The 27,230-nt window shown below is 34.8% G+C and overlaps 2 protein-coding genes and 1 long non-coding RNA gene across 4 annotated transcripts; 1 reads left to right on the top strand and 2 right to left on the bottom strand.

Moving 5' to 3' along the window:
• Positions 11,749-13,013, top strand: LOC109728813 (B3 domain-containing protein Os02g0683500-like). The gene has a single exon (XM_020259347.1). The coding sequence runs from the start codon at positions 11,851-11,853 to the stop codon at positions 12,616-12,618; it is 768 nt and encodes a 255-aa protein (XP_020114936.1). The 5' UTR covers positions 11,749-11,850; the 3' UTR covers positions 12,619-13,013.
• Positions 14,432-16,374, bottom strand: LOC109728805. The gene is made up of 4 exons (XR_002221111.1): positions 16,194-16,374; positions 16,002-16,084; positions 15,797-15,856; positions 14,432-15,704 (listed from the first exon to the last, which is right to left on the bottom strand). It is a non-coding gene; the product is annotated as an uncharacterized LOC109728805 (long non-coding RNA).
• Positions 16,943-19,309, bottom strand: LOC109728860. 2 transcript variants are annotated; one of them, XM_020259397.1, is made up of 3 exons: positions 18,587-19,309; positions 17,636-18,439; positions 16,943-17,560 (listed from the first exon to the last, which is right to left on the bottom strand). In XM_020259397.1, the coding sequence occupies exons 1-3, from the start codon at positions 19,287-19,289 to the stop codon at positions 17,166-17,168; spliced, it is 1,902 nt and encodes a 633-aa protein (XP_020114986.1). In that variant the 5' UTR covers positions 19,290-19,309; the 3' UTR covers positions 16,943-17,165. The 2 variants fall into 2 exon arrangements, with proteins under 2 accessions (XP_020114986.1, XP_020114984.1); XM_020259395.1 differs by having other exon boundaries at positions 17,636-19,309.

The raw sequence follows: 27,230 nt of genomic DNA, 5'->3' as shown, positions 1-27,230 counted from the left end.
TGTTAAAATTTGGATGGATATAAGGCTAGGGACCTGTCGTATAATGAACTCAATTCCCTTACAAATGATCATATTTGCAAATTTTTAAACCCCCAAGTGCTTGCCATTTCTATATATATATATATATATATATATATATATATATATCTTAGAAAATGCTAAAAATCTGTCACAACTGCACCCACCAACACATTCTTACTGCACCTACCAACATATTTAGGTCGTTAGGTTGATCATCATGATCATGAATACCAAGAAAATGCTTGTTTATTAAAGGTCAAATTATTGTCCCATGGATATACGCAATCTCTGGAAAAAAAAGAAAAGAATAATTATTAGTTTGTAATTAGGCGCCAAACATGCAAAATGATATTAATTATTCAAACTATATATCATAGTACAATTGAGATGTCCTTAGATTAGATTCACTACAACAGAATTAGGTTATAGGAACACATGTTTGGGACACTTTTGAGTAAGTGTCTCATTTATGATAAAACTTAAAAAAATATCTACTAATGCCTAAATATAAAGCTCAATCCAACCAAAAATAAAAGATTACTCTGCTCAACCCACCACACCCAGTCCATTTGGCCCAATTACAAACAGAAAAGAAAAAAAAAAGAAAAATCAATTGCCATCTTTTCTTCTCTCTTCACTCAATCCACTGAAATTCTAGACGAAGAGCCTTTCCTGTCGTCCTCCTCCGCCACCGCAGCCAACGAGATAGAGTTTCGGTGGTTGCTAAATGCTTAAATAAGTGTTAGTAAATTAGCAGCACTTTTTTAGGTTATAACGACACTCTTTAACTGTCACTATATACCTAGCGACCCCACATATAGCAACACTTTTTAAAAGTGTCGGTAATTTTAGCTAGCAGCACTTTTTTGACATGTACCTACATTTAAAAGTATCGCTATAGACCGTTTTTGTTGTAGTGATTGTGTATTTAAATTAATTATTTCCCACATTGTAGAATATATAATTTTTTTTTTTTCCTTTTGAGAGAGAGAGTCAACCTGCTACATACATTCTCTTTGATTTAACAAAAAAAAGGCAATTTTAAGAATATTCCTCAAAACTTGAAAAATTTCCTAAACACTTCTTAAATAGCCTCCTCGTTACATTAAAATGTAAAAACGTCATTCTCTTTTAGTTTAAATTCTTAGAGAAAACGGTTGTTTTGCATTATTAATGTAATATCAGAGTAGAAGATCTTAAGTTTGAACCACGTCATTTGTTTTACCAGTTCCATAGTATTTAGAAAATGTTGAAAATTTCATATTTGAAATCATAAGTTTATTACCAACTAACTATTAACAATACCACTTACTTCGAGAGATTGTCACGAAGTTGTATATTCTTATTGATAGACTATATATTTCTACTAGCTGAGAATCTACAACGAATCCACACAACTTTATCAGCACTTGGTGCAATTTCTTGCACGGTGAAAATTTGAGCATTTTTGGATAGATTTTGAAATATTACAAAAAAAACGGTCAAATTGGATTAATGGTTAGCGCCAATGATCCGACAAAGTCAAATTGGATGTTAAAATGTACAAATTTTAAGCATGATTTTTGTTTCGCCTATCTCACCAATGACTTAGTACTTGAATCGAAATGGAGAGTGTATGCAGATTTTCAAAGAGTTAATGATCTGAAACATTTCCAAACACAAAGTTACTGAGGCTACCAAATAACATTTTATTGAAAATGTTATCTCCAAATTAAGGTCTTATACATACTAATAATGTTATTGGCTAGCTCTAGCTTCTCAAAGAAGCACTTCAGACAAATCCTCTGAAACTTTTTTACTACTACTGAAGATGCCAAGTCGTCTTTGCTAACTAAACAATTGCTAGACAAGTCAATTTTATCGGATCGTTGGCACTGATCATTCATTCCAAAGCTCGAATTGTTAGAAATATGCAACCAATTCATTTAAATATACAAACACAGCATCCACGGGTCTCGATGCCACTTCGAACATGACTTAGTCCAACCCGATCTTCTGCCATTTCGAATATAACTCGGTTCAATCCGGCCTCCCGCCACAGGGCAAAATGCTGACCTCTTTAAGCCAACAAATTTATGGTGATGGCAATCTAGGTGCAATGAAGAAAAGGGTTCAGCGAACTCAGATAGAGCGCCGTACATCATTAATCTGTACATGATAGTACATTATTAGCTATATTTTTGAACAGCTAATACAGTCCTTTGACATACTTTAAAAATAACCATCAATTAATTAGCTTCATCATTTATTAGCTGTAGCAAATTAATTATTAATCGTAGAAATTAAAAAAGAAAAACTCCGTACTCGATCTTCTATCTTCTCCATCGATTGTACGTCATCGACGAACTGTACCAATATTTTTGAAACTAACGGAGCGATCGATCGATCGATCATCTGGCAAACTTTCTCCTCCATTTTGGTTCTCAATAATGACTTGTAAAAAATAACTTCTTTAACATCTTTAATAGAAGATTTATCCTTTGTAATTAAGCCAACATTCGAAACAATTAAATTTAATCCTTTCTAATTAAATTTAATCCTAGGAATTAATGATACAGTTCCTCGGTGTTATTAGGAGACATTATATATATTGAGTATACATTTATATAAAAAACAGTAATATATATTATCTTTTCTAAGGGAAAAAAAAAAAAAATCCTATTTACACAATGGATTTGCGGCAACAATATGCAGTACATAAGAATCAGTAATAACAACAATAAATATGATGAATTTGAAGTTTTCAACTGAAATATATTGAAAACACTTCTCATAAATATATACATATATATATACATACATATATATGAACACATACTTATGTGTTGTGTTGAGTAATTAAGATTAATAAGTTTATTGTTGTTGAGTAATTTAGTCAAAGGTCAGCTTCAAAACCCAAAGGCATTACTTTTCTAAATTCAAAATCATTCTATTTTATTTTTTTTACCTTCCATTTTCTAATACCTCTTAAAGTTGAGGGAAAAAAAAATATCTTTTCAAATATAGCACTTTCTTATATATATCTATAAGAAGCAAGTGGATTAATTACAAAATGTTTCTTCTTTATATATTCAGATGTCTATCTGTCCCGATGCGGGGTTTGGCTGATTATTACCTAACTTTACTGTTTGAAATGTGGTTTCTTTATTAAGTTAAAAGTTATTGGTTCTTATCGCTAGACTCCCAACTACGACGATCTTTCCATGCGTCGAAAAGCTACTTCTGCAATATACTAATGCCGTCGACCTTTGCGAGAGAGAAAAGAAGAAGAAGAAGAAGAAGAAGAAGAAGAAGAAATATTCATAAAACCTACTTATTGTACATATCTCACTTGTTAATTTGTTTCTTTTTTCCTTTTCTAATCCTAATTTGTACTACTCATGGAGTAGAGTACCTTTAATAACTTCTTGTTGGTAAGTAACTAAGCATGCATTAGCAAGTTAAAAAAATTATAAATCCCTCCATAAGGGATCTAAATTACAACCTGAGATAGATCGTGACTCCGATATGCTAGGAATTCCTAGATATATTAATTGCTTCGTCAACCATGAGAACCATTCCAAAAATAACTTTTTTTAAAAAAACTAATAGCGTGACATAATGATTATTAATTAGTTGCAAAAAATAATGGCATTAATTAATCAGATTTATTGAATTTGATCGATCGAATAAAGTCCGTAAATTAGTAGCCAAATTATTGAATCTATTGATTAACATAAAAAATCCTGATAATTAATATTATTATCATTATCTTATTATCATTATCTTATTATTATTATTATTTTGAACTTTTTATTCATGGCAATAAATGTAACTNAACTGAAATCTTAAACTTTACGGAGCAAATAGAATTTCCGAATCAATCATATAAAGCACGTTAACAGCACTGATATATAAATAGTTTTATTTATTAATTGAATTTAAAACTTCCGTTTCTTAATGACTGACTGAGTTTAATTTATTTTATTTTTAAAATTTTAAAACGTATCGATTCTATTTTTATCAAATAATATTATGATAAAAATGGAAATTTACACTGCAGTAGCCGGGGGTCCTCCCACTGCAGTAGAAGAGCCAGAATAGTTCTCACCCACCAAACGTAGTGAAAGGCACTTATAAATTGTGTAAGAAACTGGAGCTTTAATGGTGTGTTTGTTTATATATATATATATATATATATATATATATATATATATATATATAAATATTGTTGATCGACTCGAATCCAACAAATTAAAAAATTAGATAGTAAAAAATCAAAATTTTGAAAGAGTTTGTAACTGAACCAATCAAAATAACTCATAGAATAACTCATAGTTGAGATAAGCTCCACATGTTTTAGCTTATTTAATAGAAAAGCTTTGTGCACTCATTTGGGTGTAACACAGTAACACCCTCATATCCTTTGATTTGTGGCTTTATCTTTTTGTACTATTTATATAAGTCCTTTAATAATTGTCTTGTTTTAGGTGCTCTTGTGTTGAGTTTTTTATGCATTGGGAGTACATATATTAATGCAGTGGGCACAGTATTGGATTATTATTTTAATAATTAGTAGTATACATACACAAAAAAAACTGTAAAAAAAGCAAAGGGACCATCTCTTTTTTTTTTTTTGAGAGAGATAAAAGGGACCATCTTTATGGTTGGGAAAGAAGGGAAAGATAATTAAAACTATTGGTAATTGATCAGTTAGTGGAATTTTTTTCTGGAAAAAATAAATTAATTTAAACCTTTAAGAAATTAAAAAGTTGCACTTCCTTTTTCATGTTTTGCTTTGCATGTCTCAATTTGATATATAGCTCTCTTCAAATTTTTCCTTAATTATTCTGTCATTTTGTGTTTAGAAAAATAGTGAGTAATGTTTTTAAAAAGAGCAAAAATAATAAAAGAAACAGTAGCTAGCTAGCATATAGTATAAAACAAGCTTAGAATCAAAAGAGCTAAATTAATTTAGAGTAGGAAACATCATTGAGTTTCTTTGCTTCATGAGGTCCAGTACTTGTTTGTACCACTTGAGTTCATTATTTTGAAGTTGATCAAAGAAATAATTTGAGCAAAAGTGGTAATAATCAAAGGATATAGTAGAGATCAAATCTATTATATATCACATAATTAAGAGTCTAATTAAGAACTATATATATAATAATAATAGTTGTGCTGGCCCTGTACCTAAAAGGGAGTTGTACGTATCTTAGGGCCAGCTTTAATTTCTCCGCTAGTCTTATTACTTTTTTTCTGAAAAAAAAAAAAACTAAAACACTGTTAAATATGTCCCGAATTCTAGTACCGCATGGTCTTCTAACTCTATTCTGTTTTAATTATCCCATTAAGTTAAGTTTAGATTATGCCTAATTTTATTGAGATATTCCTAATCTTAGTGGGTTTGTATTCCTAATCGTATTAGGATTTAGCCACTATTATAAATATACCATTTTTGCTATTGATTTAGTGCGGAAGATGAGAGAGGAAATATAGGTGTATTTTTTGGGATTAGGGTTTTGTGAGAGAGGCATATTTTGTACACCACTTTGATTATAATAAAGATTTTCGCTCCGTCTTCGTCCGTGGACGTAGGCCAGTGGCCGAACCAAGTAAATATTGTGTGCTTTATTTTTCTTCTCTCTTTCTCAGATCTCTTTTGGTATTTTCGCATCCGACGAACTAGATCTTCTCGGTTTTAATTCTAACAAACACAAAAGAGAAATGCTAAGTCTACGACCCAAAGAGGATTGTTTGCTCGTTGTTTAAACCCTAGGGAGAGGGTTTAAGTAGACCTAGCATTTCTCATATAATGATTTTATGGCAAAATAATATGCAAAAAAAATGTTCTAAATTATAAAATTTAATTTCTAGAATATTTAAATACTCTAAATTATATTTAGCGGTATAGATCATTTCATTCAAAAGCTCTATTATCGAAAACGCGTTTATAAGTATATATGAATGATCGTTCTCATAAAAATACATCAGTGGGACTCAATCCTATTGCACTCTTTTTTTTTTGTGTACTAATGGAACATTTCTTTCTTAAACTTTTATTAGAGCCCACGAAGCAAACATAAACATGAAAAGCTATAAATAGGGGTGCAAACTACGTACACTATACTAGCAGTCATAGTACTCGAACTGAAAAAAGGGAGGAGTATATTCCAATCAGAAAGTCAAATTAAGCATGCATCTATAGACATTTAAAGCGCATTTACTATTTGCTTAATTGGTTTTGCATCTAGTGCACGCATATATTTAATTGAAAGAAGTATAAATATAAATATATACAGAGAGAGAAAGTTGAGCTAGTATACTATTGATAGTAGGGCTGGCAAATGAGCAAGTCGGCTCGCGTTCGACTCGATATTTGGCTCGCTCGAGCTCGACTCGAAATTAAATGAGCCAAGTTTGAAAAAAAAAAAAAGGCTCGAAATTTATTTCAAGTCGAGCTTGAGTATTACTCGGCTCGTTCGAATTAGGCTCGAAAAGCTCGAAAAGCTTGAATATACATATATATATAGTAAAGCTACTATGCTATCGAAAGTATAGAAATCTGGTGCTTTCGATTTTTTGATTCTTATATCAATCCCTTTAATTGTTTCTTATCTTTGGATTAATATTATTATTACCTTGTAGGGATCACTCAATCCTAAGAGTATTATTTAATCCTAGGGGAGACCGCAATCATCCCAACCATATAATTTCTAATCAAAGGGTCAAAAATTCAAAAACATCAAATCCTCTATATTTTTGATAGCATAGTAGTTCTTATATATATATATATATATATATATATATCTCTCTCTCTCTCTCTCTCTCTCTCTCTCTCTCTCTCTCTCTCTCTCTCTCTCTCTCTCTCTGACCCGATGATAATTATCGTTTTAGAGTAACAACGATGGTCAAAAAATAGAAAACCTAGTTGAGAAAAATAATAAAGATTGGTAACCTAATTTATGATATTAGGTCACCACTGGCGAGTTGGGATCCCTCTGATGAGTTAAGATTGGCTGATTATAGTAGGGCTGGGATGTTAAAAAGTAGGTTCCCAATTTTTGAACTATCATTTTTCTCGCAAAATGATAATTATCATGAGGTCGGATTAAGATATATATATATATATATATATATATATATATATATCTTAATCCGATGATATGATAGATATCATAGCTCGGGGCCATGATATCACAAACAAAAGCTAGAATCCCACAAGTTTAGTTGCTAGGTGTGGCAATTTATACTAAATCCCATATACTTAAAAAATCCTTATTTTAAAATCAAAAAAAGCTATAGCAAATGAATCATTTATTTAATATAGTTTTACCTGCTACCTTTAACTTATTAGAAATTTTAAATTCATATCCTGAAAATTTAAGTTCTAGTTCTTACAATTGGAATTAGATATATCAATTTTCATAAAAGATAGTTTTAAACTTCTTTAAATCTAAGAAAATGTGGCAATTTGAGGTTTGAGCAGTATTATCGGTAACTTTTAACTGTTCAAACTTTATCAAACTAGTATTTTATTTGATACAGCTTTTTTATATTTTAAAATAAAGATCTTTAAAATTTATGGGATCTAGTTAAAATTGCCACACTTAGCAACTAAACTTGCGGGATTCTAGCTTTTGGTTGTAATATCATGGTCTCGAGCTATGATATCTAACATATCATCGGATCGAGAGAGAGAGAGAGAGAGAGAGAGAGAGAGATATATATATATATATATATATCACGCTATACTATTGATAGTAAAGAAATAGTATTTACAATCTATTTTTTAGCCCTTGGATCAATATTATTCCACCTACCCTCTACTAAACCCAAGGCATCCATGGACTACAAAATAGGTACTAAATACTATTCCTTTAACAGTACTATATATAGACAGAGAAAGTTTGGCTACTGTGCTATCCATAGTACCAAACACTTGGTGCTACCACATTTTTCATCCTTAGATCTACCCCTTCGACAATTTTTACTTGTTAAATTACACTATTCAACCAACCACCCACTCAACCCTATGAGACCACTATCATCCTAACCGTACATTCCTTTATCCAATGGCCAAAAACCTAATAGACCAATGACTTAGAGTTATTAATAGTATAGTAGCCTACTTCTGCGCGCGTGCACACACACACACACACACACACACATATATATATATATGTGTGTGTGTGTGTGTGTGTGTGTGTGTGTGTGTGTGTAGCACTACTATGCTTTCAGAAGTATAAAGACGTTGGTGTTTCTGATTTTTTGACTCTTAGATCAAGAATTGTCTGGTTGGAATGATAGTTGGTTCCCCTAGGGTAATAGTATCAATCCAAGGGCTAGAAATGATCAAAAAGATTGATCCAAAGATTCAAAAAATTAAAAGCACCACATGAGCTGTGCTTCTGAAAGTAGTTTAGTCGGACTATATATATAGAGAGAGTCCAGCTACTATACAATCGATAATTCCAAGCGCTTGGTGCTATCAAGTTTTCCACTATTAGATCTACCTTTTTGATTATTTTCACATGTTAGATCATACTATTCAACCAACCACCCACTTAATCTTAGGGGCCACTATCATCCTAACCGGAGAGCATTATCATCCTAACCGCACATCTCTTTATCCAAGTGCCAAAAATCTAATAGACGAAAGACTTGTAGTTAGCCTACTTCTANAAAAAAAAAAAATCAATTACCATCTTTTCTTCTCTCTTCACTTAATCCACTGAAATTCTAGACGAAGAACCTTTTCTGTCGTCCTCATCCGCTACTGCAGCCAACGCGATAGAGTTTCGGCGGTTGCTAAATGCTTAAATAAGTGTTGGTAAATTAGCAGCACTCTTTTAGGTTATAGCGACACTCTTTAACTGTCACTATATACCTAGCGACCCCACATATAGCAACACTTTTTAAAAGTGTCGGTAATTTTAGCTAGCAGCACTTTTTTGACATGTACCTACATTTAAAAGTATCGCTATAGACCGTTTTTGTTGTAGTGATTTAGGCTCGAAATTAATTTCAAGCTGAATTTGAGCCGAGGTAAGCTCGCTCGAGCTCAACTCGTTTCCACCCCTAATTGATAGTATGTAAATATTGATTACTATCAATTTATTCACCTTTAGATTATTATTATTCCACCAACTCCCACTAAATCCTAGGTATTTAATTGTAAAAAAGTTGATAGCAAATATTATTTCTCCACTGTCAAAAGTATTCTAGCTTGCATATCACTTTCGAAAAATAAAAAGATCGAATGAAAATTAACCAAGTTCCATCTGTTTTGAACCTTGGCACATGTGCTGTAGAATTAATGTTTACAAAAGAAGTTAACTTAACGTCTAGTGTATGCGTTCCCATTGTGGAATTTAAGCGGGTCTTCGACATATATATTATATATATATATGACAAATTCAAAGTCATGGATTTAATGGGAATCTTATGAGTTGTTGAGAGGATCCCTATTTTGGTTGAATAAACGTGCATATTTTACGCTAAGTAATCAAGATACTGTAGTCCTCGTTTTGTTGTTTAATCTTTTGATGTTTACATGTGCTTAATTAATTAATAGATTCATGTTGAAGTTACTTCTATGAGTAGCATGTATAATTTTCTAGTCCTTGTGTAGGAAATCCAATCAACAAAGTCAATTGAGGTTAATTAATGGAGAATTCAAAAATAAAATGTGGTTTTTTGCTTCATTTGATATTTGGTTCAATGTCACTATCTCATCGTTCGAATGGATGCGTTATCATGTTTTTTTTGCCTGGTTTAGATCACATAAACACCATAAGAAGATTTAAGTTCAATATTATTCCAAACTCAAATTGATTAGACACTTGTATATATATGTTGTTCCATGCAATTAATTTATTTTTGTGGGACATGGGCTATAGCTTGGCCCTAATTATTACAATATATGATCATTCTCTTTGGCCATCACATTTACATGGAGAAAAAGTTAGCTACTTAATTTATTCCGTCCTTATATATTCAACATCTTTAAAGAGAGAAAGAACAAGAGAACAAAAATAGAGAGAGATCTAGAGAGAGAGAGAGAGAGAGAGAGAGAGAGAGATCTAAACACAATGCAATTTAAATCCTACTCCAACATAGGATACATGCTTTCCAAAAGTCAAAACTAATTAAGAACACCCACAAACCAACCTGAGCCCACCATGTCACCTACTGTTCAAATTTAATTACTGAAACAATTTTATTCAAAAAAAAGAGGAAAAATTAAGCATCAGATTTTTTTTGCAACATATATTCTGAATAAACATGCATATATAAAACTTACTATGAGTCTATAATTACAATTCTAAAATTTCAGATCATATCATTCCAATTCATAGAGTCAGAAAAAAATGAATAATTCTAATCTACCAAAAACTGGATGACATTAATTAATTCCGAAAGCAAGTGTTGGATAGATTACAATAACTATGTACCTAATTTCTCTATTTCTCCCTGTATAAATTAAACACTAACTAATTTTTAAGGAAAATGCTTTACTTGTACATTCAAAAATGAGTTACAGATTTTACACCTATATATTTAGGAATTTAGACACTTCTTTTCGGTTTTCAATATAATATAATAAATATAATAAGAATATGTAAAATTTATACTCACGTTTTGAAAGTTCAATTGGTACTTGAGCGTCGACTTTGTCTTCTTCAAGTGGACTTGGTCTTCTTTACATGAGCTATCACTCATTGATTGATTTGAACCAATGATGAACCTATCAATGTCTATTTGATTTGCATTTTGTACTATGTTATACCCATATATCCGTAATATATAAACCCTAATGATGGCTTAAAAATATATATATATATATAGAGAGAGAGAGAGAGAGAGAGAGAGTCCAGCTATAGTGTTTTTAAAAACACAAAATACTTTTGCTTATAAGTTTTTCGCCTTTAAATCTACCTCTTTGATTATTTCTATCTATTAGATCACATTATTCAATCAACCACTCACTCGGCCCTAAGAGACTGCTTCATCCTAACCGCTCATTCCCTAATTTAAGGGTCAAAAACCTACAAACACTAATGCATGACGTGGTACTTTTAAAAATATAGGAGCTCAATTATATTTATATATGAGTCCGGCTGTGGTACTTTTAAAAGTACAAAGCATTCGATGCTCGTAAGTTTTTCACCGTTAGATTTATTCCTGTAATCATTTTCACCCATTAGATTATATTATTCAACCAACCATCCACTCAACTCTAGGGGACTGCACATCTCTTAACCCAAGAGCTGCAAACCTACAAGCACCAATTACTTGGTACTTTTAAAAGTGTAGGAGCTCAATTCTTTATATATATATATATATATATGCTAGCACTGTTGTCTTTGTAATTGTAACTGGTTTCAGATGGCTTGTGCCTTGTCATACACCTACAAGTTAGTATAATCAATCAAATTAATAAGAACCTTATCATGTTGTCTCCATAACAACCATGCAACTGGTTTGTCATGAGGCTTAATTGTCACCAACTCCACATACAAAATCCCAAATGATGAAAAGGACATGCATGCTCCATGTACACATGAGCCAGCCCATCAAGATCATCAAGGATATATAATCTTGTGCCCCTTCCCTTCTTCTAAAAATGATCTCTCTCTCTCTCTCTCTCTCTCTCTCTCTCTCTCTCTCTCTCTCTATATATATATATATATATATATATATTCTCTAATCCCCCCCTTCTCTCTCTCTCTCCCTCTCTCTCCCTTGACTATGCAACCTTATAATTACCTTTGTTCTTCTTTCCATTGATCAAGCACTCTTTTGAGATCTTGAGATCTCCCTACTAGCTAGAGACCCTGTTGTTGCATGCAACAAATGGAGCTTCACCTAGGAACAACAATGGATGATGGATGCAACTACTCCAAGAAAGAAAAAGGAGAAGAAGAACAACAACAACAAGAACAACACCAAGATCCGAATGATCCAACCCAGGAGGACCATCTCCTCACCTTCGCTTCCTCTTCCTCTTCCTCTTCCTGTTCCTCCTCCAATCTCATCCTCGAGCACATGTTCGACAAGGTCGTGACGCCGAGCGACGTCGGGAAGCTGAACCGGCTGGTGATCCCCAAGCAGTTCGCAGAGAAGTACTTCCCCCTGAAGCCGTCTGCGGCCGCGAAGGGGGTGCAGCTGACGTTCGAGGACCGCGCCGCCGGGAAGCCGTGGGAGTTCCGATACTCCTACTGGAGCAGCAGCCAGAGCTACGTGATGACGCGGGGCTGGAGCCGCTTCGTCAGGGAGAAGCGGCTCCGCACGGGGGACACCGTCTCCTTCTCCCGCGCCCGCGGCCGCCTCTTCATCGACTGGCGCCGCCTGCCCAGGCCCACTACCATAGCAGCAGTGCTCCGATCTCCGACGAACCCCGGCAGTGGTGGCGCCCGTGTTTTGAGTTTCCAGTCCGTTCTCACCCCGCCGATCCTCCGTTGGGGGGCCGAGCCGATCGTCGTGGACTTGGTCCACCGTGTGGTCGATAGGCCGCCCGAGGCGAAGCGTTTCCGGCTCTTCGGGGTGGACGTGGAGTGCGTCGGCGCCGGAGAACCCGCAATATATGACATGACCCAAAGGTTTTATATGTAGGGATCTGGATCCTGTTGATTGTCCCAGTACTGTTGCATTCATGGATCTACTACTTCAATTGAAGAAGGGAAAAGAAGGAACAATTAACAAAGAGATCGAATGTGTATATGTATGTTGTTGCACTTACTTAGATTGATCAAGAGGATTTGTTCTACTCTTTGTTGATCTGTGGTTTGCTCATCCCAGCAAACAAAATAAGTTTCAGCAATTGGGGTGTGTTTTTGGAAGGGACAAAAAGAAGGAAAAAAAGGAATCATGGAAGAAATTGATATATAGTTTGTGTTTGATTTCATGCCTGTTTACTTTTGTTCCCTTCAGATCATAAACTGTTCTTCTGAACTGTTTATATATTTAGTCACAAGGATATATATATTCCTTTAGTCCTCTTTCTGAGAAATTAGACCATGTATTCTTGTTCGATATACTTGAATGCTCAAGCAATACATATAATTTATAACTCATGAAATCTATCTAATTAACATGTTGTTCTTGGATTTGAGTTCTTTCGTTTTGTTGATCGGCAAGGGAATGATAAGAGGAAGCAAATCAGGAAGCTATATATATAACATTAGAGGTACAATCTCTCACTGTTCTTATCTTATGCATGTTGATCCATTTGCTTAGTTTGAGCTTTTACCATCTCTCCCGTATGAATTAACAATTCATTTTAAATCACTAGCTCGCGCAACTCCTCATTCAGCAATAGATCAGTAGAGTGTGGATTCAATTGTTAAGGGGAGGTTTTTGATGATATATATATATATATATATATATATATATATATATATATATATATATATATATATATATATATATAGTGTATATAGTGTATATGGAGATAATTAATCAAATTGTAGAGATAAAAGATAACATATAAAGGCATGCACCTATTTCAACTGATCTCCCTTAAAGCTATAACCACACATGCTTTAATTCAGTGATTTATTGGATGACAAAGGGATAGCTCATTAATTTACAACTGATCCTACAAAAATTCTATGAACCTGGCTTAATTTATCCTGAATGGTGACATTAATTGTCAGTGGAATTCCACATATGTCCAACAAAAAAGAGAACAAAAAAAGAAGGATAATGACATAGAATTAATTCGAACTTCTAAATTAGACGCGTAATTTAATCTCAAATGGACCACATATAAGAAATTAAGCTGCTGTAGCAAACAGTATGTAAGAAGAGCTTAACATATAGTAGACAAAAAAAAAAAAAAAAAAAAAAAAGAAAAGTTAACCGGCAGAGGTTTGTTCCTATAGGTTCCTCAACTGATTGATCTTAAACACCGCCAGGTTCGGGTTCCGTGGGATCGTCCGAAAGATTACTCCGTTCTTGCTTCCCAAATGACCCACCAACCAGCTACTAACACATAAGCCGGAGACCGTGTCGGCTGCCCACCCAACCTAGCCAAGTGACTGTCCCAGAGAGAGAGCATGTCCTCGCCCAAATCTGATGGTTGAGCACTCTCTAAGGTCATCACCCTAAGAAATCTAGCGAAAACACACCGAGCGAATAGGGGTTCAACCGTTTCCTCGTCTCCTCCACACAACACACAAACAGTGTTGCCCGTCCAGCCTCACCTCGCGAGGTTATCTGCTGTGGGGACTCTCTTCTTAAGGATGAGCCAGCAAAACTGTCACGCCCCGGGATCCAGCGGAAGCCCGCCCGGTGCGTGTCTAGACCCGTCATACGTTTGCAACATATAAGGCGTCTACAACAAAACAAGAAATAAAGCAATAATATACAAAGATCTAGAGATATCAAAGTATACACAACGTCTAGAATTTATAATATAGAGGTATATAAAAGCGCTAAAATCTACTAAGAGTAAACCATGAAGTAGTACAAAAGGGATCCAAATACAAGTGCTAAACATAAGAACATGGTGGTCTCTATATATGGATACAAGCTCTCTCACCCTCCCTAACAAAACACAAAAGATGGAGAACCACCTAAAGCAAAAAATAACCTCCTCGCTGTCTAGCTAGCGATCCCCTTGCCGCGATCCCGTGACTCCACCGGTCTAGAAGGCTCTGAAAGAAAACCACAAAATTGGGGCGTGAGAACTATTAAATAATAGTTCACAGTGGGCAATTACTGATTTCAGTGAAATGCACCACTAGGCCCAAAAGCTAAAGGAAGTAAGTGCAAGTATATAAGCGAAATGAACAATAAATATTTAAACATGAATAACTTGCTAAATCATTATATCACCACTTAGCATGATTTTGTATAAGTATGAATGCTATTCTAACATGAATATGTATGAGTATAATCAACATAATGTCCACAATGTAAATAGTAAAATGTCATTGTTTACTAGATTGTCTAGTTGTCCATTTACATTTTGGTTCCACTTGTTCCAAGTCACATAGGACCTACTCGTGGGTAGTCCGGCTCGCGCCGTGTCTAATGGTCCCGTGGTAGTCAACATCCCCACTTTAGGAATGAACCTCCCCCACGGCATCCCATTTCGGCGCCCAATCCCGTACGGGCGAGCATGTGTTGCAATGACTATCTCCGGAGTGCCGGCTTGTGGGAAGCGACCCTCACAAGCATATGCGAATGAGCACAATGGCAAGCAAGCGTAAAAGTTCGTCTCAAGTCCAATGTCATCATGTCTAAAATATGAAATATAGTCGATGTCTCAATGGCCTATTACTAAGTTATCATGTTGCAGTTTAACCGTTTACTAGGTTGAGTGCTCCTTTATGGCACTTTTGTCCACTATGTCCAAACATGAGTTTTGTGTCCAATAGTACATAATTCTAGTCATTTTCATCACATGAGATATATTTTCAACTTATAAGAAAGAATACTATTTATATGCATGAGTAATACACATAGCCCTCTACTACATAGAGTCGATTTTTCATGAAATATTGCACATGCATTTTAAGTATTCTAAAATTCATAAAAATTATATCTAGCATGAATATGCATGTATTTCAATGATACGACAATTATTAACGACATAAGAGAAGAATTCTCCCATTCCAATGAAGCCAAAACAACCGAAACTCTTAGCCGCCCTTCGTTCGAGCCGACGAAGGTGTCCGCTACTCTCCTAGCACCTTAAAGGTAATAAAAAAAAAAGATACACGAACGTTACGAACACTAGCGAGCTCAAATATTAACCCTCTCAAGCAAAATGGTGAAAACTCACCTAATGTGAAGAAAACCTCTCTCGATCTCCAAATGGGAGGTAGAGGCTCTCAAATCCAACCTATACAAAGATTCTAAACCAATCAAATAAGTTCTAGAAGCTACTAAACCAAAATTCCCAAAATAAATCATAAATCCTATTTCTAGGGTTTCATCTCATGAAATCTACCAAATCATGGATCAAAGAGGAGATTAAGCTTACTAACCTCTCTAGAGCTCCAAATCAAGTTCGCAAGTGAGCTAGGGTTGAAATTTTCCCTCCAAATGAGCTCCAACAAAAACTTCAAAGCTTCTCCAATGGTGGAAACCCAACAAAGAGCAAAGATAAGTAATGAGAGGAGATCAAAACAAGCTAAACCAAGCAAAATAGAGCAAAAATTCAAGGGAGAAGACCTCACCTCAGATCCTCCACGTTCTAGGGCTCAAAAGAGCCTTCAAGGGCTGTGGGGGTGTTTATAGATAAGCTACAATTGCAAAAACACCCATCAGAAACATGCAGTCTGCGAACTGCATTGTGTATCGGTACACGGAAAAGTGTACCGGTACCATAGTTAGTTAATTCGGATTCGGCAAAAATTCGGTACGGGTATAATTCGGATAAAATTCGCCTTTCAATTTTTAAATTCGTTGAAAAAAACGGCTAAAAAACGGATTCGCCAATTATTCGGATACGTGATTTATACGGATATTATACGTTCAACAATTAAAAATTCGGGATAAAAAATTCGGCAATAAAATTAAGTTTTTTTTCCTCTCAAAATTTATGCTATTTGCATAAATACTCATATTTTTAAGAATATAAGAATAAAGAGCTACAAAATTAAACTAATTAAGTTAAAAAAAAAAGTAAACTATATTATGCCTCAAAATAAAAAAATAATTAAGCAAATAAAAGATCAAGATAATCCATATTTAGCATAGTGCATAACTGCATACTAGCATATCTAAATTCTAAAGACTAAACAGTAAACAAATAAAAGATACATAAAGTTCACTATTCTATATATNAAAAAAAAAAGTAAACTATATTATGCCTCAAAATAAAAAAATAATTAAGCAAATAAAAGATCAAGATAATCCATATTTAGCATAGTGCATAACTGCATACTAGCATATCTAAATTCTAAAGACTAAACAGTAAACAAATAAAAGATACATAAAGGCTTGAATAAACATAGAGTATACAAGCACACAATTCAACATATAAGTATACATAAAGGCTTGAATAAACATAGAGCAGATAAGCACACAATTCCACATATAAGCATGCATAAAAGCTTGAATAAACATAGAGCATACAAGCACACAATTCCACATATAAGCATACATAAAAGCTTGAATAAACATAGAGCATACAAGCACATAAAGTTTTAGTAATTATAATCAGCGAACTCCAACTCTTGATTTAACCACAAAAGGTCGAGGTTAGTTAATGAAGTTTCTTCAATTTCTTCGCCGTCGTCTCCATCTCCGCCTTTTCCATCATCTATATACTCCGAAAGTTCATGAAGTTTTTCTAAATTAATAGGCTCCAAATCTTGTGATTCCAAAGTTGACCATTTTTTCATTGCTAATATATTCATTCTAGTATAAACAAGATTATCTAACATTTCCGAAGATAATCTGTTTCTTTTTTTTGTTTGTGCTGCTTCATAGGCACTCCAATTTCTCTCACAAGATGAAGAACTACATGGTTGGCTTAAAATACGAACTGCATATTTTCTTAGCACTGGAAGTGGATCACCACAATAATCCCACCAAACTCCTGTAATGAAGAACAAAAAATAATTAATGATAGTTAAAGAAAATTATACTAAAGTTAAAAAAGAACATAACTTACGAGGATGTGAGGTTTTTAACATCATCAACGCCGTAGAATTGAAAATTAAAGTTGATCTAGAACGATAAAGTTGTACTTGTTTTAAAAAATCTTCTTTCTCCTCGGGAAGAATTAAATTCTCAAACATGAAACCTATGCCATCTTTCATCTCTCGACTCTCTCTAAACCTTTCACGACACATATAAGCTGGATTCAGAAGAGCTGCAGCTGCATGTATAGGATGTATAATATTTCCATTTCTTCTTTCATCAAATAACTCCCATATGCGCATGAATTTATTTTGATTATTACCCAAGCGACACTTGATTGCTTCTTTGGCTCTTTCCATAGCATCATATAAGTATCCAGAAGTAGATCCCTCACCATCAACTAAACGTAGGACTCGAACAATAGGCTCTAAAGCTTGTAGGACCTCCTTTGCTCTATTCCAAAATTCATTATTTTGGACTAACTCAGTTACTTTTTTTGCTTGCCGATTCTTGTTTAAGTTACTTTCTCTCCATTCAGCAGAAGCAACAAAAAGCCTTAATTCATTCTCAACATCCACAAGTGATTGCAGCACAAGAAAATTTGAAGCAAATCTTGTAATACAAGGATGCTTTAATTCTTTCTGAGTAGCTTCTCGCATCAATGCCAAGAGAACGGTGTGCTTGTACATATGATTTTCAATCAACCTCGCCTCATCAATCACAATTCGTACCCATTCAGCATTCTTATATATATCTTTTAAGAGCAATTGTAAGCCATGTGCCGCACATCGTGTCTTGTACATTCTTGGATACTTTCCCAAAAGCATATCGCCTGCTGCTAGAAAATTACTACCATTGTCAGTGATTAGTTGGACAACATTATCTTGCCCAATATCTTCAATTACAGATGATAAAATATCTTTAAGATACATAGCAGTTTTTCTCTCCTTGGAGCATTCAAAAGAGTTCATAAAAATCGCACCTCCAGGTGAATAGGCAATAACATTAGTGAATGCTTTTCCTTTCAAGTCAGTCCAACCATCTGACATAATGGTGCAGCCACTCAAATACCATGAGGATTTCACCTTTCCAACATATGTCTCGGCTTCCTTTTTTTCATTTGGAATCAATTTTGTTCGCAGTGTTGAATAAGATGGTACTTTATAACCAGAGCCATAATTTGCAACATCTTTTATAAGGTCAATGAATGACTCTGACTGAACAACATTAAAAGAAATGTTATTCATTATAAAAAACTTAGCAAGAGACTGATCAACTTCTTCTTTGTTCTTTTTCTTGTAAACTTCATGCATTGTCATTTGATTAGTTCCTCCAAATGATCTAGAACCAGAAACTGCGATACTCTCTCCAGACTCATTGACATTCGTACTTCCAGTACTCTTAGCTCTTTTACTAGGATCTCCACATATAGCTATGAATGCTTCTGTTTGTACATTTGGTGGTACTTTATCACATGTCTCAATATCACGTCCTGAAACTTGAGATAAGTGGGATTTGAGTCTTGCGACACCACCCGAGTACACTTTAGAACAATATTTGCATTTAAATTTTCCACTCAATTCTTCCGCATGAATCCAAAACCTATCTTTCTTTCGAACGATTTTTCTGCACAAAAAAATTAATAACTCAAATATTTCAAGCTCTACCACATGACCGCCTATCATGGATTCTCGAAAAAATAAAATTACATCAAAAAAATATTAGAATGCCCATCAATCATGCATCAAACATAACCTAACTCTAAGTAATAACTAATAAATCCCACTTCATTGGTTCCAAGTCTTCACTCTTCATACAACAATAAGCAAATTAATGAATGTAACAACAATTAACAACAACTTAACTAGGACTAATATAGAAATCAGGAGTTTAGAGAAAGTGAAGGATTCTAAAGTTAGNATCAATCATGCATCAAACATAACCTAACTCTAAGTAATAACTAATAAATCCCACTTCATTGGTTCCAAGTCTTCACTCTTCATACAACAATAAGCAAATTACTGAATGTAACAACAATTAACAACAACTTAACTAGGACTAATATAGAAATCAGGAGTTTAGAGAAAGTGAAGGATTCTAAAGTTAGACATCTTCAAACTCTTATTCTCCGGATCTTTTCATTATATAGTGAAAAATTGCTACATTTCTAATACTAAAAAGTTATGTTTCAAAAATTAAGTAGAAATCCCACTGAGTTAATGGTCCAGGAAAGACCACAACAAAATTTTCTTTTTGCAAGTGTTCGACAAGATCATGAAATTGATTAGGTATAATACAAGAGTTCCTGGTTCCTAAGTTAATTAAGATTATTTAGCTCTATGGTTGGGTCTTCTTTGTGCATAACAGAGAATAGACACATTCAATTAAGCACTGGAGCCATTTGTGTATAAAAAAGTATCCATGAGGACTAAAAGCTTCAAACATTTACTTTGAAGAATGAAAACTCAAATCGTACCTAGTTTGTAAAGAACCACCCGATTACAGATCTATCGTTGGATAGCGGAAGCGGAAGCCGAAGCGGAAGAGGAAGAGGCGACGAGGAGGGTTTCGATTTCTGAAGAGTGAAGAACCCGATCTTCGATCTTCGATCTTCGATTTCTGAAGAGGGAGGTTTCCGATGGCGTTCGGCGAGCCGCCGGAAGGGAAGAGGGGGAGGGAAGGGACCGCGCGCGACAGCCGCAGAAGTCGGTGGCAGGGCCGCACCGCCGCAGGGGTGAGAAGTTAGGGCAAACCCATTTTTCAGGAGTGGTGGGGGTGGGAGTGGCTGTGGGACTCGTGCCGTGCGACGGACGATGGTTTTTTCCTCTCTTTCTTCTTCGTTTTTGGTCGTTTTTTTTTTTTTTTTTTTTTTTTTTTTTTTTTTTTTTTTGGGCGACAGGTGAATAGGTGATTTTTCCCGTTTGGGCCACCCGCGAGGCCCGCCCGCGGCCCGACGCGGCTCGCAGCAACCGGCCGAATTTTTGGGCCGAATTATTCGCGAATAATTCTTTTTGCCCAAAAAAACGCGAATTATTCCGAACTTTTGGGAAAAATGCGTAAACGGCTGTAAAATTCGGGATTTCAAAAATTCGCGAATAATTCGCGAATTATTCGCGAATTAACTAACTATGACCGGTACAAACTGCCAGTACGCACAAACCCGAGTCTCGAGTTGACAAAAAAACTCATTTGTACCGGTACACTTCCAATGTTGTACCGGTACAACCACTTGTTCCGGTACAACATCAATGTTGTACCGGTACACTTCCCTGCCGAGACAAACCCGAGAACAACCCAATAATCTTCACTTTGGAGATATTAGTACTAAGTTTAAACCTCAATTCTCGGGATGCGAGTCATAGGTTGGAACACTGTCAACGACCCTCCAGAAAATCTGAAAAAACTCGTAACACAACTCAAACACTCGAACCTCGCAAATTTGCAAAGGTCCAGTGTGTTACAAAAACATTTTCACCTTGAGGGGGATTCATAGTCGCCAGATCTTACACACTCGGTCGTCCCTTGTACCCCCATCAAATAGTGCAATATAGGTCGATTTCACCGTGAAACGTCCATCAGGGCTCCATCTCCAGTGCATATATAGTATCCAGCCTTTGTTCAATTCTGAAGACAGAGATCCTATCTTTGAATGCTATCGAGGTGGGGCCCAGTCCGTGCTGATTGTTGTTATCGTCGAGAGGGAACAAGCTCTAGTCCTAGCAGTCGCTCGACAAGCAGTCGCTGATTCTCAAGTTTTTATGGGTCGAAAGTCCGTAAATCTCAGGAAATGACGATTGTAGGATGGATTCCCTGCACCAACGATCCAGCCAAAAGTCAATATTAAGCCCTTCACCTAGCTTATAAAACACTCCCCATTTAAAGATATCCCTCTCGTTTAGGACACCCTTCCACCAAAAGGAGTGCGGTGTAAAAGAGCGACCTACGTACAGGGGTCTTCTTCGTCGATAGTGCAAGGCATGGATAATCTTGTTCCACTGGAGCTGTGGCTTAGTATGGAACTTCCACAACCATTTGGTTAAGAGGGTTCGGTTCATGGTATTGAGGTCAAGAATCCCAAGTCCTCTCTCCTCCTTCTGCCTACACACATTTTTCCAGGCTACTAGGCATCCCTTTTCCGGATGGTTGCTTCTGCCTAACCAAAAAAAATCTCTACAGAGGGACTCAATATGGTGGGTCACTCATTTAGGTGCCTTAAATATAGCCAGGAAATAAAGGGGTAGATTGGTTAGCATAGAATTGATCACCAGGATAAGTCTATTCCCTCTAAAAAGGAGTTTTGCTTGTCATTTGTCAATTCTACTTTGGATTTTACGAATAATCCCTAGCTTCTTTTTTTTTTTTTCACACCCCCTTTGAGGCCTTGCTGTCTCACCCATGTAGCTTAATTCATCATTCGAATGAATGAAGCAGGTAGCGTGCTACCTTTTCCTCAAAAAAAAAAAAAACATATAGTAGACATAATTTATAGAGAGCCATTGAAAAGCTACATATAATATATTTACTGTTCAACTGAGAGGAATCATGAGGAGCAGAAGATGGTTTAGACTTTATGAATGAAACGCAACTGAGAAAGGCACCCGTCGGATCGGCCACGTGTCGCCGATCCTCATAGTCCCCAAACGAATTAGTTTGAAGATTATGCCCATAAAATTTTTGTCCAAGAAATTAGTAGCTTAGAAACTGCCAATAAATTACATGTTTCCAAATAAATACTCTATCATGTATGGCCAATTTTTCACTAATTCTATCAGGACCGATAGAGGAGCAAACAATATGCATTTCTTTTATCTATGTATTGTAATATAAGTTAATGATTCTCGAGTTTTCCTTCAACAGGTGTTCATAGAAACAACTGGTACAAGAGTATAGCTCTAATATATATATATATATATAGAGAGAGAGAGAGAGAGAGAGAGAGAGAGTGGAGCTAAAATACTTTTAGAAGTACCAAGTGGGGGGTGCTTTAGAGTTTNATCCACATATATATTAGATGTTTCATTGCAAGTTGGCGTACTTTTGGTGACTTACACATTTTATTCTTTGGACCATATATTTTGCATCAAATGGCTCAATAGTACAAGTAAATTGTGTTATTAATGAATCTTCACTCTCAACAACCATTTGTACTTAATTTTATATATATATATATATATATATATATATATAATGCAATTATAAATTAATCATAACTACTTTTATCAACATTTTCAGGTGGTTAGGTTGATAAGAAAATAAAACACTTAGAAATGTACTTCTTTATTGTGGGTCAAATTTGTGTTCGACAGTATCCAATCTCCACAAACTTTTTCTTTTTCTTTTGGGGTTCTCAAACATAGCTAATTGAGCAGATACTTGCACTGCAGCAATCCTAGCTAGTACAGTCATGATGCCCTTATTCTAACATGCAATCCTCTTAATTATAAGATATGCTGATTATATGATTAATTGTACCCATTTGATAAAGACAATGGGCTGAAGTTTTAAACCACCATTACTTAATATTTGTTAATAAGCAAACATTGTACTTTTTAGTACAACAAAGCCTATATCCTAATTGTTATGGTCAAAAATTTCAACAGTATCGTACGTACATACATATATATATATATATATATAGGCTGGTGCTACTATACTCTTATGAGTATAGACCCCCTTGTACTCATAAATTTTTAACCGTTGATTGATGGGATGTGTGGTTAGGATGATGGTGGTCCCCACTTAGAATGATAGTGGTCTCATAGGGTTGAGTGGGTAGTTTGTTGAATAGTATGATCTAACGGGTGGAAATAATTAATGGAATAAATTTAAGGGTCGAAAACTTATGAGTATATGAGAGCCAATACTCATAAAAGTGTAGTAGCCGGACTCTATATATATATATATAAATTATGCAATTTTTTGATATTATTTGCCTAGTGGACGAAGGGGTTCAAAATCAACGGCTGAAAATAAAAATCTTACAAAACGTGATAATATGACGTTAAAATTTTATATCAAAGATATTAATCTTGTTTTATATAGCATAAAGAATTTTCTATCAAAATTTCACATGATTTGGATATTTCTACACCATTAAACTTGCAAACGGCTCACTGCGACCATTAAAATTATTGATTTTGAGCCCCTTCGATCACTAGGCAAATGATATGAAAAAATCATAAAATTTATTTTCTAGGTATTTCAAATACTCTAGATCAAATTTAACGGAGTCGATTGACGATTCGAAAGTCGCAACATTGAAAATGAGCTGGAAGTACGGAAGGCTCCGTGCTTCCGATAGCATAGTAGCCTAACACTATATATATCTATATATATATATATATATATGTGATCAATTAGATTTCTCAAAAATGGAAAAAAAAAGAAAAGAAAAAGTTCCCTAACCATTTTCGAGATAACACATCTTATATGTCTGGCCCTGCTTCTACTTTTGAATTAATTTGTAGTCATATTTAGTAGGCATTTATCAAATAGAAAAGGTTAGAACTTTTTTTTTTTGAGAAATAGATAGCACGCTACCCGCTTCATTCAATAAGAAAATAAATTTAGCTACATTGATTGAGGCAGCCATGGCCTCGGGATGGGAAACAAGTACGATGGAAAAAAGAAAGCAAACGCGAAACTAAAATATATTTGATTGGGGGTATTTTTTCCTCCAGTTTCTACGGAAAAAAAAAAAAAGAACTTTTGCTGCAATAGGTTGCAATAACGAGATTTTATAACAAAAGCGCAGATGCTCTAACTATGCTAAAAATGAAACAGATAAGAGATTTTACATAAAACTTTTCAAATATGCTTCTTGGACATCATTTAATCAAACAAAATACATCGTACGGTAAGGCCGCATATGCCCATATGCCAAGAATTTTCAACTTAGATCAATTACTTCTTGAATTTCCTCATATGACGCAACTTCTCTTTTATTTTTGTCAACATTTTCATTATCATGCTACTTTTCTCTCTCTCAAAAAAAAAAAAAAAACATTTTCATTATCATCTCTTGTACTTTTGTCACAGAATTATCTGTAAGACAATATCATTTCTTAATTAATCTTCAAAAGCAACCTCTTAATTTTGTCAAGTCAAAAATACTTATTGAAGAACAGATCTTCATTATGATAAAAAAAAAAAAAACGAAAGAAAGAATGTATTAGTAATTTGGATGAAAACTATGGGGATGGTATGATGGTATTTCTTTTATATGTATAAGGACAAAATTGCTTTATCACCAAGTGCCTCTTCGACCTTATGTTAATTAATTCGTTTGTTGTTTCAACTACAATAACCTCTAATAATGCACAGTTCAAGTGAAAGAAGCATTTTTATATCTCAAATAAACAAGTAGGTATTTGTACTTTTAACTTTTTTTTTCTTTCTTTTTTACACTTTTGCAATACTTTTCCACTTGATGTTCCTTGTCATGATCTTCTTACTCCCTCCTCTTTCCTTTCTCCACTCCATTTCTAGATCTTCTTCCTTTTTTTCCTCCGATGAGAGGTAATAGTGTGCACAAGTTTTGTAACACCCCTGAGGATGTGGAATAGTTCTATATATATATAAGATATATTAAAGCCAAACCTTTTATCCTAGCTATAGTATTTTGAGCGGTGGTTAGACACAAGAGATAAAGAGGGTTAAACATACTAGAGCTATAGTAGCTTTAGAATGGATGACTCCCGAAAAATATGGCATTACAGTTGGTATCAGAGCTAATCACTAGCCGGAAATATGAGATGAGTCTCGGCTGAGCTAGAATTATACAGCAGATAAAGTGCGACTTCCCAACTGACGACCATGGGTGGAGTGCGGCCACAAGGTTGGCTAAAGATAGTGAGATGAGCCTTATATCGCCTAATGCTTCTGAGTGTACTTAAGTCTAACAAGAACATTAGGACTTAAAGGGAGAAAAAACATAACACCCCTAACTAGCATTTAAAATAGTCCTATAGCATTTTGGGTAGTGTTTAGACCCAAGAGGTTAAGAAGGTTCAGCTTGTTAGGGCCAGAGTAGTTTTAGGATGGGTGACCCCCTGTAGTCTAACTACAACTTTTGATATGCCACCCCTTTTCATAATGTATTCAGCTCAGTTAAACAAGAGCGAATGTGTAATGCATTACATTGATGTACATATATTTATGTGGTGGAAACAAATAGTAGCACTTTTAAGTGCATGATCACCCAAGAGTAAGCTTGTAGAATAAAGATTGTAACATTGAAACTTTAACAATGCAATGTAGAGGGTGTTTGAAACAAGGCTGACTTCGAGAAAGCTATCGATAGAGTCACATGGTCCTTCCTCAAAAAACCATGTTGTGATTAGGTTTCTGAGAAAAATGGTGGAGATGGATTAAGCAATGCATAACCATTCTTTGTGTGGATGTTACCGAGAAGGAGAATCCTCATGTGCAAGTGACCTTGAGAGTTATGACCATCTATTATTCTATTTATGCCTATATATACTCCTAACAAACATGCGCATTTTTAAACTACAATTCAATCATGATATATATAGACCTCAGAGGACGTACGAAGATTATAGGATACGCTACACAATCAGAGAGATGCATGCCTACAAAAGGGAAAAAGGATCTGATATGACTTTCGGCCATCTGGTGGGCAATTTGGCTTTAGAGAAATAACGTTAGAGAAATAACGTTATTTTCAGAGACAGAAATACGAGCACATCTCAAGTTCTATCGGGTATTCGATGCTTTCTGGAGTTGTGGTTAATACTATTAGTTTTTTAGCACTTTGATTAAAAAATGTGCCCTTGATGCTATCGATAGTATCCCAGCCGGACTCTATATATATATATTCCAATAATTAATGCTATGCTCACTTTCACATAGTAATGAGAATAGATCAGAAAATGTCGACCAGAAACTGAATGGTAGAAATTACATAAGCAATAAATTCATAAATCACAGGATGGCTGGTCCATCGATATGTACATATATATTCGGACTGTCCCAAAAAGTTAGTCACTTCAGCCTCAAATTCCATTATTCTGATCTCATCTACCAAAAATGGGCATACAGCATCGTTCTTTCAATTGCATGACAAAATCATGTGACGTTAATTTTTCATTATTTACTTTTAGTTATATATATATATGCTATTTATTTATTATTGTATATGTAAGATTAATCAGCTGAAAAGTATAGATTAGCGAAGAGGCAAGGATGTAAGTTTTTCATCGCCTCATAAAATTTTCCCACGTATAAGACAATTCATCTATCTAAATCTTGTTGACCAATGCTATTGAATCAGCTGACCATTTAACGGTCTCAGTAAAACCACGTGTCCAGGAAAATTCTACGCATGGATATAAAAAGTTCAATCTCAAAAAACAAGTTGTTATCGACAGAGTTTTGGTGTTAGGCGAGTCCAAGTGGGAATAAATTTTAGCAATTTGGTGGTCAAAGAAATTGTTAAATATCCTGAGAAAAGTGATACAAAATTAAATCTCCCAACTTGTTGAGAAGACCCAAAAATGACGTCATCACCCTCCAAATATATGACCTCATGATCTCCTGTGATTATTATTCTAATAAAAACTCCCCAAACACTCAGTATTGTTTTTTAAAACCCTAGATAGAGTCCT

Source organism: Ananas comosus, linkage group 24 (assembly GCF_001540865.1).
Source record: "Ananas comosus cultivar F153 linkage group 24, ASM154086v1, whole genome shotgun sequence".
Classification (NCBI taxonomy): Eukaryota; Viridiplantae; Streptophyta; class Magnoliopsida; order Poales; family Bromeliaceae; genus Ananas; species Ananas comosus.
The sequence above is the reverse complement of the archived record's forward strand: the minus strand, read 5'-3'. Positions and strand labels throughout refer to the sequence as shown.

Bases quoted from the DNA above. Each gene is read 5' to 3' on its own strand.
- LOC109728813 (XM_020259347.1), top strand. From the start codon at position 11,851: ATGCAACAAATGGAGCTTCACCTAGGAACAACAATGGATGATGGATGC.
- LOC109728860 (XM_020259395.1), bottom strand. From the start codon at position 19,289: ATGATAGGCGGTCATGTGGTAGAGCTTGAAATATTTGAGTTATTAATT. The intron at 17,561-17,635 runs GTAAGTTATGTT...TCTTCATTACAG, and splicing joins GTTAAAAACCTCACATCCTC to GAGTTTGGTGGGATTATTGT.